Source organism: Nyctibius grandis, chromosome 2, assembly GCF_013368605.1.
Source record: "Nyctibius grandis isolate bNycGra1 chromosome 2, bNycGra1.pri, whole genome shotgun sequence".
In the NCBI taxonomy this organism is placed as follows: domain Eukaryota; kingdom Metazoa; phylum Chordata; class Aves; order Nyctibiiformes; family Nyctibiidae; genus Nyctibius; species Nyctibius grandis.
Window position 1 is genome coordinate 37,268,505 of NC_090659.1, and position 15,154 is coordinate 37,283,658.

Genomic DNA, 15,154 nt, shown 5'->3' on the forward strand with positions numbered 1-15,154 from the left:
TAGTGTGCATAATATATTAGTACAGTAGTACATGCATATGACTTATAAATAGATAGATGTATTTTGGGCTGCATGTCAAAAAATTTTTAGGGGGTGCATGATCAAAAAAGTTTGGAGACCACAGGTCTGAACGGAAAAGTTAAACCATATTGTTAGGGCACTGTGGGGAGGTCACACTGTTACTCCTATTACAGCCATTCTTTGAATACACGGATAATTTCTTTCTTCAGTTGTGCTGATGTTTCACATCTCCCAGGAACTCTGAGATGATGATATTTGTACGTAAAGTGACTAATGTGCAACAAGAAAATGTTAGAGATTTTATACTAAACAAAGCTCTCTGTCCTATAAGTACAGCACAGAAAACTGGGTGAAAGTTCAGATCTGTTTTTTATAATGTTAGATCACTAAGCTCTTGAGATATCTGAATTGTTGCTTATCCAGTTTATTTTTGTCACTTTTGCCAGATGATCATAAAGTTAGGGTTTACATTCTTAGGTTCTACTTAACCTACTGTACTTAAAACCCTATTGACAAATAATGGCTATTTACAGTTTTTCTGAATTCTGACATACTTCATATGGGCTATAAAAATTCTTTGCCTTTGCAGGCTTCCATGCTGTGAAATGTTAATCTGCCTACACAGTTACATAGACCGACTTAGGTTGTTGCTCTTCACCTTTTTCAAATCAATATTATCCACCACAGTGATGTGTTCTGCCTCTGTAAGCAAACGAGTAAAGCCAGCGTATTTTCAGTGGTAGGCAGACCTGGAATGAATTGCATCCTTTTCAGGCCTGCAGATGCTATTTATTCATTGGAGCAGGAGAGGAATGAGAGCAGCAGTGAATTTCTGACAATGATTACAGAGATACATATTTTGAAGTTCTAAACTGAAAATAAGTCATAATTTACTTTTTCTTTTGTGGCTGAAGTGAAGCATAATCCTTGCATTTATTTTTCAGATCTCTCTAGGCATTAATGCAATTAATGATTTAAATAATCTTGGATCAATTACACTTCCTTCATCATTGCTGACAAATTTACCCCCTGAAGAGGTGGACTTGGCTTCTAGAATTATATTCAACTTCTTTAAAAAGACCACTGTGTTCCAGGTATCTTTTCGATCCTCTGTTCATAAGGGTTTTAAACGCAAGCCTAGAGCAAAATAAAATAATAATGGAGTTTTTTTGCACAAAACACATTTCAGAACTTCCTGATTTAAGAAGTAATTGTTTTTGTCCAGTGCTCACTCCACATAATAACTGAGCTTGTGGGTGCTGTACTCTACTATTGTTTCCTTTAAGATTTTAAAATCTGATTCTTTTTTGTCATTCCAGGATCTGTCCTTGAAGAATGCATCTTTAATCAGCAATGTTATATCATCAAGCGTTGCTAATCTCACAATTAGCAATTTAAAGGCAAATGTTACTGTCACTTTACAGAATATCAAACCTAATCAGGTATGATTTACATTGTGGCAGACTTGAAGTACAATTTTGTTGCCTCCATTGGAGTTGTTGTAGAAGAAATACTGTATTCAGAATACAGATTGGTTGGTTCTGCTTTACTAGTGTGGACATTTCATCTCCATCTGGACTTCCAAAATCGCTCATCTTTGCTTATTTGTCACTGGTATAAATTTTTGTTCTCAAACGGTTTCAGGTAATTTTGCGCTATCACTTTTTTGCATCCAATTTTTATCTTTCCTACCTACCCTTCTGTTTTATTCTTCAAAGCGTAAAAATCTCTTAGATGAAAGCCTGACAGTGAGGGTTGCTACGGAGATGCTGCAATCATGACATTTGTAGGTGCTGAATGGCCAGAAAGCAATATAAGTGTTTTTTCTTAGGGGGAATGTTGTTCCTTAAACTGGAACACAGGATTGTGTCATCTGGAAGTATTAGGGCTCATATACAGTATCTCTTTCCTAAATGAGTGTCAAGGATTAAAATCTTCTGTCCCATATCTTAGAAGAGTTAAAAATAGTAAAATATTATAAACTGAAAAATGTAGGCATTCCAGTAATGCACTTGAAGCTTTTTTCAAGAGCTGGCTTAGTGTAGTTTTTACTTGTATTGATATAATACTGAGTTTTGAGATATAACTGTAGAATTATTAGTATTCATAGCAGTATAGTCTATTACTGCTACTATTTTTAGGATTTTTGTGTGCGTATGGGAAATCCATATATAAACCTTTAACATCATGGTAATATAAAGTGATCAAATGTTTGCAAATGAAGAAGAGTTTTTCCTTTTCTGTGTGGTCATGTTCTTGATACTTACAAAATCAGGAAAGATGAGAAATTTGCATATTTGTGGGAAGACAATGAAAGAGCATTCATAACGTTCTACCAGGAACACAATCTTAGCATAAGCATGAGCGCTAGCTCCTGTATGGTGACTTCAAATTTGTTCAGCATATTGTCACATGCATATTGCAATATTAATCCATTCTATGCACCTAAATTCATTTTGCATTCATGTAAAACAGGTATATTTGCTGTATACAGTATTTATTCTTGCCTGCATTTTGTAGATAAAATTCATAAATGACTTGTTCATAAACTCATACTTTAGTAAAACGTCTTTTTTTTTTTCGCCTCCTAAACAGGATAATTCAACAGTTAGATGTGTTTTTTGGGACTTTAATAAAAATGGTAAGTACTTGATGTCACCCAAGATATCATACTGTTTTAGCTCTGTTAACTCATGTTAATATAAATAAACGCTTTTATGAATAACAAAGCTGTTTTCTTTAACAGGTGGACATGGAGGCTGGTCATATGAAGGTTGCATAGTTAAAGAAAGTAGAGTAAATGAAACAGTCTGTTCATGCAACCACCTGACAAGCTTTGCAGTTTTGATGGTAATTATTTAAAAAATAATGCAATCTTACCCTGATTCAAGAACACATTTAAGCATGTGTTATCTTAAGCAAATGAGCATTCAGTAAGCACATACCACCTATGAAACAGTACTCAGGTTCTATTCATTTCAGTGTTAGTGCATATAGCCATACAGTTAGTCACGTGCTTAAGCGGCTTGTTGAATGGGCGCCCATGAGCTCCATTGGAGTAAAAAATTTCTAAAGTGCTTGTTAAACTGCATCTTTTACATTTAGGCAGTTGTTTATATTGTAGGAAATAAAAATTAGGATAAATCAAATTTAAAAGAGATTTTTAATCAAATGGAATGTCACAATTAGAATCATAGAATATCTCAAGTTGGAAGGGACCCATAAGGATCGAGTCCAACTCCCTGCTCCTTGCAAGACTAGATTGGCTTTTCTGTTTTTCAGTTAACCTTTTATAAGGTCTATGATGAAAAGAACTCTTTCCTTTTTTTTTCTAATTGCAGAGGGAAAGGTGCATTTTGTGTTTTTTTTTTATCTTTTTCCATTTAATAAACATGTTCTCTGAAATTAACTTCTCTTTCTGTTTTAGAACTTGTATGGAAATACTCCTTTGAATCCCACACAAGAATTGGTACTGACTTTTATATCCTATATAGGCTGTGGCCTCTCTGCAATTTTTCTTTCTATTACTCTAGTGACCTACATTGCCTTTGAGTGAGTACCTGTTCAACTAAGCTCCCGTCGTTCTTCAGTTACGATTACTTGTAATCTTCACTGCAAAGTCCTTTCCAATAGTTATGGATTCTGTCCCTGTTAATAATGCACAAATTTGTCCAATTTACCAGGACGTTGTTGATTCAGTCTTCAGGAATGTTAATCTTGTGGACAAGTGAATTAATCATGAGGCTCTATGCAGTAAGAAGTGACGAAGTAGCACTCTTAAATATTTTATAATGGATTATCATAATAGAAGTGAGAAGGAGTGTGTTTAAGATACAACATATATAGAGCAGTGCAGAATGATAGCATTGGTATTCTTTGTTGTTTGTCAGAATGTTTTCTTATGTTTGAGCCTTAACTATTGAATCCTCCATACTATGTTTTGGAAATCCTCCTTGAAGTTATTCAGCAAACATTTATTCTCTCATTATGCTGTCATCAAGGACTTACTTGTCTCTATCAAGGCTTTAAAAGCCCAGTCAAAAGCCTAATCTAGCTTAACAATAAAGATTTTGGTTTTTTGAAGTACTGTAACAAGGAAAAGTCCAACATACAATGTAAAAAAGAAAATCATGGTACTAAACTCTAAGAATCCAAGTTATTGTTTGTATTTATGTAACCTTATTATAACAAACTTTATTCATACAGACCATTAAATTGGAAATCTTTTATAAATTACTCTCTCCATGTATGTATGCATGCAATATATGAAGCATTATATATGAATGAAAATATATAAATAATTTTTTTTCTTGGCATTTGTGCACTAAGGACTACAAGAGAGGAAGTAAGCTAGGGATCGATGGACAATTGATGTAATCTTACTAATTTGCTTTTTTTTAGGAAAATACGGAGAGACTACCCCTCCAAAATCCTTATTCAGCTGTGTGCTGCATTACTGCTACTCAACTTAGTTTTCCTCCTTGACTCATGGATTGCACTGTATGATACACGAAGCCTTTGCATTGCAGTTGCAGTATTTCTTCACTACTTCCTCTTGGTTTCCTTCACCTGGATGGGCCTAGAAGCTTTCCACATGTATCTGGCCCTTGTGAAAGTCTTTAATACCTATGTACGGAAATATATTCTTAAATTTTGCGTTGTTGGTTGGGGTATGTATTTTTTATTGTTTTTTTTTTCCTTTTGGATGCTAAATAGATAAATTCTCTTTTCAAGTATTTCAGTGAATGTGACACAGTTCAGAAATGAAAATGAAGCAGTCATTAAATGTTATGACCTTGCAGTGACAAGGTATTCATTATCAGTAAATCTGATCCTATATATTCCACCTTTCTGAGGTAGGGAACTGCCCCCTAACTGCAGAACTGAGGCTACTGCAGTACAAACTGATAATGAATTTTCCTTGTACAAGTACAATAGAACCAATTTTGAATGTACATGCTTCCATTTCCATTTACCAGACAGATGGCTTCAGTTGTGTTTTGAAAATAAATGCCAATAAGTATATATATTCCATTTCTGGGATAGCACTGTTGCTAACAGAAAGCAGCAAAACAGATCTAACTGGATAAAGGATGAAGAGATTCTTGACCTCATTATCCTTTTTGGCCACTTGAGTAAACATGAGTGAAGGCACTAAAATCAGCAGAATTGTTTTCTTAAAAAAGATGCAAGAAAGAAAATCAGGTAACCTGTATTTGATGTTTTAAATCAGTTTGATGAGTGATGGTATTTGTTGCCTTAGCCAGAAAGGTTTGGAGCTAGCCGTGGAGAAGAACTTGTTTCTTTGCAAGTTACGCTCCTGAGCAGTTTGAATGCTCCAGTTTTTAGATTCTCTCAGACAGCTAGTAGTCAACAGAATTTGACAGACAAATTTCAGAAACAAGTTGTAGATTTCACAGAAAAAGGTAATAATTTCAAGTCCTCATAATATGGTCTTTGTCATGATTTTCACTTATGTATTTGCTCATAATCTTTTAGGGTTACCAGCAATAGTTGTGTCCATTGTGTTGGCAGTATCACCAGACAATTACGGACTTATAACCACAGGAAAGGTTTCAATAAACAGACCTGATGAATTGTGAGTTAAAGGGAGGTGCTTTTTTTGGTGGTGGGGGGGAGGGAGGTCCTACGAAATTGCTTTTAATTAAAGTAAAGGTGGGGAAGGGAAGGAAGCAATGGGGGAGCTTTGAAATGGTATAGTTCTGCAGTATGTTATGTGTTTTGCGATTATTGCCTATATGAAAGCTCTTACCCTTTGGCCAAACAAATACTTTTCACTAAAGAGGCAAAAATGGTTTGCATGTGCAACAAACTACACCTTTATCTCATGTTTATTTTACTTAATTTCTGTTTCTGATAATGGTTGACAGACTGTTCTTGTTTTCCAGCTGCTGGATTAAAAATAGAATTGTCTTCTATATTACTGCTGTGGGATACTTTTGCCTGATATTCCTGATCAATATCAGCATGTTCATTGTTGTGCTGATCCAGCTGTGTCGTATCAAAAAGAAAAAACAACTTGGTGCTCAAAGAAAAACCAGTATTCAAGACCTTAGAAGTGTTGCCGGCCTCACATTCTTGTTGGGAATTACTTGGGGATTTGCTTTCTTCACAGTAAATGAGGTATTTACTTACCTCTTTACCATTTTCAACACTTTGCAAGGTAAGCTTATCCTTCATGTGACAGCCCATTGCGTGCAATATAATAAACAAATCATTCAGAAATGGCACCTTATTGATTCAGCAATAAAGATGTAATTTTGATACGTGCTTTAAACATGTTAAAGCAAAAATTAAATTAAAGATTAAAAAAATAAATTAGAGATTATACTGCTTTACTGTAGTCTTAAGTTACAGTTATGTTACAGTAAGGTACAGGAAAGCTAGCTACTGTTTATAGGTATAGTATATTTATATCTATAAATATTATAATTCTAAAAATGTATGCAAACCAGATACCGCTGGAAATGACTGTATTTCTCTAGTCAACAGATCAATTGTAAATACTCAGTTACTGTAAGTGTTCACATAATAATGTAATTAATGTAGTGAAAACTGTATAATTTCTCCACTTACCCCTAGAGTTGTAAACTTTTTCACCAAGGAAAGCTGTCATTACTTTTAATTAGAAATTTAAAAGAAATGAAAAAAGCCCGAAACATTGTTCATTAAGAAGTAGTAAAAGTCAATTTTGCAACATTCTCCAATGTTATTGCTTTGCAGGGTTCTTCATTTTTATCTTCTATTGTGTAACAAAGGAGAATGTCCGTAAACAGTGGAGAAGATATCTTTGTTGTGGGAAATTCAGGCTGGCTGAAAACTCTGGTAAATATGAATATTTCTTTTTTTTTTTTACTTCTGAATACTTATACTCAATGTTGAGTTTCTAGTATTTCGTAATACTTTTTTTAAAAAATCAATAAATCATGTTGCTGCAGTTGCAGTTCTAATTTATTATCCAAGGGATAATAAACCTCCAAAATTATACTTTTTAAAGGTGGTAGTTGATACAGTTCTTATATGCTGTTGCATTAAGCTGTTAACTGCAGTTGATCTCTTCCACTGCAGTATAAAGGCATGTCTTTGCAGAAGACTTTTGACCAGTTAGAAACTGTAAGATTTGTTCCAGCTTCTGAGTCAACTGTAGTTTTACCAGTGACTTCCACAAAAACAAGGTGGAGCATAGTTTAAATCAACAAAGCTATAAATGATTTTATGTTATTTTGTTATTCAGTAGTTGACTTCTCATAAAGCTATATATTTTTTATACACTTTAACTTAGAGGATCAACTGTACTTTAGTTATTTTTCTGATCTTGTCTGCAGTCGTAAAACTATGACAGCTGGCTGCTTGTATTAAAAATGGGACAAGAGAAAAAGGAACTAGATTTAAATAATTTTAAACATCAAGAATCATGAAATTTTTAGGAGAATATAATTCTGTCTAGAATACTGTGAGGAGGGTGGGTAAAGCCTTGTTTTTATTTTAATTCAGTTGCATTATTAACTGTATTTTTATATATTGCTTTTATGAGTTGTGCTATTTTCTGTAACATGTATCTATTGTAGACTGGAGCAGAACTGCCACTAATGGTTTAAAGAAGCAGACTGTAAATCAAGGAGTATCCAGTTCTTCCAATTCCTTACAATCAAACAGTAACTCCACTAACTCTACAACACTGCTAATGAATAATGATTATTCAGTGCACGCGAATGGAAATGGTATGTATAATACAAAATAGTATTTCTCAAGATTTTTTTTGGTTGTCTTAAAACAGAAGTGCTGTGCTCTTTCACGCTAACATAAGGTGAAGTGCTGACGAAATAATGATCATAAGTATAGGGTCAGAATATTTCAGGATGTCCTCACAAATAATAACCACACATGTCTTTTAGGGAGCTATAGACAAAGTTTTAAAATATCCGTTTCTCCTAATTAGTGGGAACTCTTGATTTATATATCAAATAGTAGGCAATATTCATTATTAGAGTAATTACTTAACCACAAGCTGCTCTTAACACTTTTCTTGTCACCTGAACATGTGACAATAAACTTCAAGCATGTTTTAAAACAGTTCATATTTTAAACCTTATTAAAACAAACATTGCCTGAAGAAGAAATAAATGTAGGATAATAGTATAGCTTGAAAGTATGAAAGAAATCATGTAGGAGGTAATATGAGGAAGAACATTAATGGAATGCTCACGTGGAAGCTGCTTATGAGAGGAGAAGTAAGAGTAAATGGAGACTGTAACTTATAAAATCACCTCAGTGAAGAAAGCACTGCTGAGAGGGCTGCCTCACTGTTGGCTACAAAGTATTGAAACTGAATTTCTCTATAGCTCTTTATTTCCCCTGTGGGGTTTTTAAGGATGTTTTTGCGTAACAGAAATATGTATTTGTGGCAGGAAACAATTCTTCAGAATTAAAATTCTCCATTGTTCCTGCTCTAACTCAGTACTATTCTCTGAACTGTTACCCTCTGCTCTGTTCCTGACAAACTGAAATGCAGGTCTGTGTAGCACTCCAATCAATTTAACTTGCAAATTGGTGTGGCTTATTTGTCTCTTGAGAAAACTAGATATGAATGTCCCCTGAATGTACTTAGGAAAAAATGATCTTTTTTCCAGTGGACATCACAGAATCACAGAATGTTAGGGATTGGAAGGGACCTCGAAAGATCATCTAGTCCAGTCCCCCTGCCGGAGCAGGATTGCCTAGACCATTATCACACAGGAACGCGTCCAGGCGGGGTTTGAATGTCTCCAGAGAAGGAGACTCCACAACCTCTCTGGGCAGCCTGTTCCAGTGTTCAGTCACCCTCACCGTAAAGAAGTTTTTCCTCATATTTATGTGGAACCTCCTGTGTTCCAGCTTGCACCCATTGCCCCTTGTCCTGTCAAGGGATGTCACTGAGAAGAGCCTGGCTCCATCCTCATGACACTTGCCCTTTACATATTTATAAACATTAATGAGGTCACCCCTCAGTCTCCTCTAAGCTAAAGAGACCCAGCTCCCTCAGCCTCTCCTCATAAGGGAGATGTTCTACTCCCTTAATCTAGTTTCTCACACTCTTGCTGAACACAGGTCACGCTGCTGATTTGAGCTCTCAGTAAAGGCAATCAATTTTTCGAAGAGAAAAATAACTTATAAATCTGTAATGTGCAAAAGCCTAACTTGACCAAAACTTACAGAACATTACTGCTGTGTGCCTGAGGTGTTCTTCCCAATTGATCAAAGGTTGAGGCTAAAAAGTAAGTCATGCCATCAGCTAGATTTTTTAGTATGAAGTTGTAGAACATGCTCACAGGGGCTGTGTTGTCCTCATTTCCTGGCATATGCTGTCAGAAGACATCAGATAATCAATGGGATAAACTCAGTAGATAAACTCTCAGATATACAGAGTAAAAGCTATGGAATTCATATGTGCTGCCCCCTTAATAGGTTGCTGTCCATTTGGATGTACTAGCTGGATATCGTAAAGAAATCACAACACTTCAGGAAATGGCACGTGGACATGCCCTAAATAGCTTTCCAAATTAAGCTTGTAAAATTAGTTCCTTTTTTTTTTTTTTTGTTATTCCTTTATAAAACCTCTCTGTTTGGATACCACACAATGCAATAATTAACATACTTTGTATCTAACAGGTCAGTTGAGAACCAGAATCCAGTAACTCTCATCAAATACAAAGCAAGGCAGTATTTTTAGGTAGAAATAATGCCTTTCAAAGAGAGAGAAATTTTCAGGCACAAAAGCCTGCACGTCTTGTAGGATTTTTTTTTCCAGCTATGTTAATTACTCTGATGAAAGATGCCACCTCTCCCTGCAACATTTGACACGCTTATACACAGCTACAAAAGCATTTTGTCTACTTTTCTCAACAGAAAGAAAGATAGCAGAAATGTTTTGTTGAACTTGTTTGTTGTAGCAACTGAGTGAATGGTCCTGTTGTGGCTTTCTGGAACAAGTTTTTGTTGATTTGGGTACTATTTTAGAATGAGATGCAAAATTGATGGTCTAAACCATTGAGCGATGCCAATTCTGTGGGATGTGCTCCAGTTCTGTCCTAATTTATTCACGTAATTAGATCTTTCTAGCATGAGAGTCTGTATGTCCTGTGCCAACAGCTTCTCAGACAAAGCAGCTGAAAGAACTTTGATAGAACTTTGTTCCTGTACACTCACAAACACAGATGTCTCAGATGACCCACCTCATCTCCTCTTGTATTTTATTGTATGTTTTGAATGCTGTGAACCCTGTACCACATCCTCCATTCATATCAAAAGTGTTGTCTGATACCTTGCCTGCATAGTTTGTTTGACTGAGTAATTCCTCTGAGTCTGTAGAACTTCCACAAGAAGAGTCTAAACTGATGCTTGGATAGAGTTGGTCCTCCCAGCCAAAGCTCTTTGAGGCAATTTCTTACACTTAAGCTTCCAAATGTGGGACAGTTGTATCTCAGAAGAGCTAATGTTAGGGCACAGCTATTTTGGACACGCCTTCTAAAATAAAACAGTTGTAGTCAGGCAGGGGGTTAAACAACTATACATGCACAATTACAGTATCAGCAAATATGGTTATTTGCTGTCATTTGAGTCTTTATCTGATTTGAATTGATTAACAAAGCTCTTCTCATCTTACACTGTTTACTTTTGTGCTATTTAAGTGCTTGATGGCCTTTTAAATTAATAATTAATTATTAGACTTTAAGAGGTTTTACATAATCTGTTGAGCCATTGCTTCCGTTTTGTGGGTCCTGTAGCAGCTCAGTAGTTTGGCATGGAATCTGTAATCCTTGACAGTCATGACCACAAACCCACTCCCTTAAACTCCCATCCTGAGATATTTAAATTAAGTTATATGCATTAAATTTTCAAAATGGTAGTAAGCTTTATCAGCTAGAAATACATCACAGAATCACAGAATCACAGAATGTTAGGGATTGGAAGGGACCTCGAAAGATCATCTAGTCCAATCCCCCTGCCGGGGCAGGATTGCCTAGACCATATCACACAGGAACGCGTCCAGGCGGGTTTTGAATGTCTCCAGAGAAGGAGACTCCACAACCTCTCTGGGCAGCCTGTTCCATCTTATATGTTCACATCTTATTTAAAAAATGCCATCTCTGATTCCAAAGAAGTTTGCCAGTGAGACTTTGATGCAACTGATATGCTGACATCTGCCTGAATCAGCAGGATAACTGCTGAAAGGTATGCAGTCTGCCTGAAGTGAAGGATTAGTTTATAGAGGAAGGTTTGAGTGGACCGATACTAAACCTGTGTGCTTGGGGGCCCTGGCCCAAGCAGAACAGAGAAGAGCAGTCCAGCCCAGTCACTCAAGCAGCAGAATCCTTTCTGAGGGAGGGATTAAGTGCAGGGGAGGGATGTCACCAAATACTTCTCCCTCTGGTGACCCTAAGGAAATAGTTGAAGAACATCCCGTAATGTGGCCCTGCCCCTTCTGGAAGGGTTCAAAAGCTTGAGGTAGTGAGAGAGGGAAAGGGGAGGACAGAGCCAAAGCAGGATTCTGCTCCAGCATATTGGAGCTATTTGATGGACTGAATCCAGGTGTACTAGAGAGGATCAGATTTTGATCCCTGTAATAAGAGTCAATCTTTCACTGCCTAGAGCTTTCCCACCAGTGTTTTTCCTCCTCCTAAAACCATAAACTGCAAGCAGTTTCTACCTTCACTGTTGTGTCTTTTCAGTAGATTTACTGAAATCTACTGAATGATGATGATGTTTGTATATGAAGTGTTGTGACTATTAACACAAATAGCAAACTTGGATGTTTTGTGGTTTTTATTAATTCTGTTTCTGGTATAAATGATAAATGACAGCTCTGCATCTGTATTTGTGAATTCGTTTTCAGTGTTTAACAAAATGATCCCCTCCCAAAAGAAATACTAGTTCTGGTTTTGGTTTCTCCATCATGGTATTCCTTATAATTTACTCCTACTGATATGATACATGTGATATCAGGATCCTGGCAGATCTTTTAAACTTGACTGCTTTGCAAAAAAAAACAAACAACAAAACAAAACAAACCAGAAGCATTTGCACAAATACTTACCATAAAAAAATCACAATTCTCATCAAAATTATCTAGAACGTGATGCATAGAGGTAGGAGATCCTATCCAGTGAACTGAGCATTTGTGGAGCATTTCATTAATAGGCTGCAATCAGCAGTGGTATTATACGTGTTCGTTGTAGATTCACCTAAATGTGTAAGGTTCTTAGTCTAAATATTATTAGGCTTAATATTAATAATATTAGGCTTAGACCCATGCCTGGACCTAGGCCATATTCTGATTGTCCTCCAGAAATAAATGCTGCAAGTTGAGTGCCTTTCAAAGGAAAAAAAATCCTTGTTTTCTCAAACACTTTCTTGTTTCAGATGCATGGCAAACCTGAGAAACCTTTTAAACTTAACTTGTTAAAGCAAAACTAGAATGAGAAGGTATTTTGCATCTTATCAAGTGATATTTATTCCAAGTCAAAGTCTACATTCTGAGAATTGTGACCTTTACTGCTTAAAATATGGAATCCTCTTGTGCATAAATATATTAACATCTCCCAAATCTCTTACTGATTTCACACAGGAAAATAAATATATACAGAATACGGACAGAAAAATCCACATTTTGAAATTGTTGCAGGGATAAAATGAGAGTGCATGAACTCCCTACAGTGACTGAAAAAGCATGGGAGACTTGATTCTGAACCTTTCTGATAGGGGATGCACTTCTTTTATTTCAACAGGCCATCTTTCCAGCGAGAAGAATGGTGTTTCTTTCAGTGTACAGAATGGTGATGTGCGTCTCCATGACTTTTCAGGCAAACAACTTGTATTTCAAGAAAAGGATGATACAGGCAGCCAAAAAAGCCATATCCCGCTCAGAAGGACTTCAAAGAGGGGAAGCCTAACTTCTATGGAGAAAATGTGATTTCCTTTTAAACAGCACATTGTTTTACAGTGTGAAGTAGAGATTTACTTTGACAGGTTTACATAATGTGAGCAGACCAAGAACTGATTTTATTTCATATATGGTACTGGAACTTCAAGGCAGCCATGCAATGGATTGACAAGGACATTAAAAAAAAAAAAAACAAAAACACAAACCAAAAACCAGGAAGCTACTGTTTTGACAAAGTATCTTGGATGTCAAATTACAGATGGCACAATTCCATTTTGATTCTTCATTAGAGGTTTTTTTGAGGTTGTTTTTTTACATTTAAAGGAAAGTTTTGTTTAGACTTTTTCATTACAACTAAATTTATCTGGATATAATGCATAGTAGTATTGTATAAATGTAGGAAGTTACAACTTGTGTGTATAAACAATGTTATCTTTAGAAATGTTAGCTACACTGTCTTCAACTTTTTGTATGTTGTAGTAGCAAACTCTATAGTGATGTACATAAGCAGAAAAATATCAACCTTTAAGCATCTTAATGATACTTTTATATTTATTTCTTGTAATATAAATTTAAATATTCCTGTGTATAGAAAAATAATTGGTATTTTGTTTTAACTTTTATTGTAAGTCTGCATTTTTCTTTAATTGAGATCATTAACGTAGAAGTTAATATGTTCAGTACGTAAAATCACTTACAGTGGTTTAAATATATTCACTAGATACAGAGCTGTAAATACAAACACTATGGGTCTTGAACCTTTAGCGACCTCTTAGTACACCACAGAGGGATAGAAGCTGGGTATCATCAAAGTAGAGTGCCATGAATGGGGGAGTGATAAATCAAGTAGTCAGTAGGTTCTTAAATACAAGTAAGTTATGTAAGTCAGTGGGAGCTTTTGCCATTGATTTCAGCAGGGTCAATATTTTATCTTGAGTGGTGCTTCCAGAGGTTAAACACACTGCCGTTTCTCATTTGCAACAGTAAAGAAAAGTAGAGAAGTGTTATTTTTTGAAGAAAAAATACAGAGAATAAATGCTAACTGCTGTATTTAGTAGCCAAGAAATTGTTTGTTTCATTGTGTGGCCGGTTTTTAAGGGGCAGCTCTTGAGCTATTCTAATGAGTATTTCTGCTTGTACTTTGGCCCTTGGTTGGCAAGGCAAATCCTGAGGTCCTGGCTCAGTAATTCCTGAAGAAAAGATTCATTCCCTTTGTGATATTTGTCTGAAAAAGCTGGATTTAGGCTCTTCATGCACAACAGGTGGAAGCCCCTACAACATTGTGAAGATTCTTCCTGAACAGAAATTAGCCTGAGCCCTGGTTGCACCTCTTCTTCCTCACACAGGTGTGCAGCTGTGGCCATTACTTTTTTTTCCTTCTGTTCTTGGGCAAAGGTTGGATGCGCCGGGAGCAAGAGCTAGAACAAACTGGCGCCACACTGCGGAGTGCCAGACCCTGTAAAGGGGATTTTTTGAGGCAGGTGCACGCTGGAGGGGAGCAAGGGCTTTGCTTTCCCAGAGGACTCGGGAGGGAGCCCTGGAACACTCGTCTCAACAAAGCATCAGTTAAATGCCTCCTATCCGGGGCTCTGTTGCAGTTCAGCAATTGAACGTGTTCAGTACTCAAACCCTCTTGTTGTTCTGTATGCAGCGCATGGGTTCCTTTGGTCACCTATGTCCAAGACTACTCTGAGTATGGTTTTAAAGTGAGAATTTAAAGTATTTGTTGTGTTTATCCACAAAGTTTTAACTGCATGTTAATAAAAGACCATCCTGGAATGCTAGTAGCTGGAATGCATTTCTGTGAATGCTTTAACTATTTGGCTAATTGCCTTTGCACTGTTTCTTGTAAATTTATTTAATGTTCTTGTATTTATATTTTCAACTGTAAAAAAAAAGTAATAAATTTACAGCAAGTACAACAGGTAAAATGTATTAACTTTGTCTTTTAGATAAATGTGTCGTTACACTGGGCTGTGTTACAATTCTTCAGATTACATGGGCTTCAGTACGTAACCTCTTAGAGGAAATGCTGACCTAGCCCTTGCATTTATTGTCTTCCACATATTTTACCATTCATGGTTCTAGCAGATCTGTTTTTTAGCAGGGAAAGCCCTGACATAAGTCTGTTCAGTCCGTGCTTGCCCTCAAGTCTGCTGAAGCTCTTCCACAAGAAGGCTATGAGCAAAAGCA

At 36.2% G+C, this 15,154-nt stretch overlaps 1 protein-coding gene across 1 annotated transcript in view; it reads left to right on the plus strand.

Moving 5' to 3' along the window:
• The window catches only part of ADGRG2 (adhesion G protein-coupled receptor G2), a 53,762-nt gene extending 40,383 nt beyond the window's left edge, over positions 1-13,379 (plus strand). Inside the window, exons 17-27 of the mRNA XM_068420769.1 lie at positions 966-1,115; positions 1,341-1,463; positions 2,617-2,662; positions 2,768-2,871; positions 3,449-3,573; positions 4,423-4,691; positions 5,521-5,620; positions 5,931-6,205; positions 6,766-6,867; positions 7,611-7,763; positions 12,807-13,379. Of these exons, the coding sequence (XP_068276870.1) occupies positions 966-1,115; positions 1,341-1,463; positions 2,617-2,662; positions 2,768-2,871; positions 3,449-3,573; positions 4,423-4,691; positions 5,521-5,620; positions 5,931-6,205; positions 6,766-6,867; positions 7,611-7,763; positions 12,807-12,991 (1,632 nt within the window). The 3' untranslated portion in view covers positions 12,992-13,379. The remainder of the gene's footprint in view (positions 1-965; positions 1,116-1,340; positions 1,464-2,616; positions 2,663-2,767; positions 2,872-3,448; positions 3,574-4,422; positions 4,692-5,520; positions 5,621-5,930; positions 6,206-6,765; positions 6,868-7,610; positions 7,764-12,806) is intronic.
• The last annotated feature ends 1,775 nt before the right edge of the window (positions 13,380-15,154 follow it).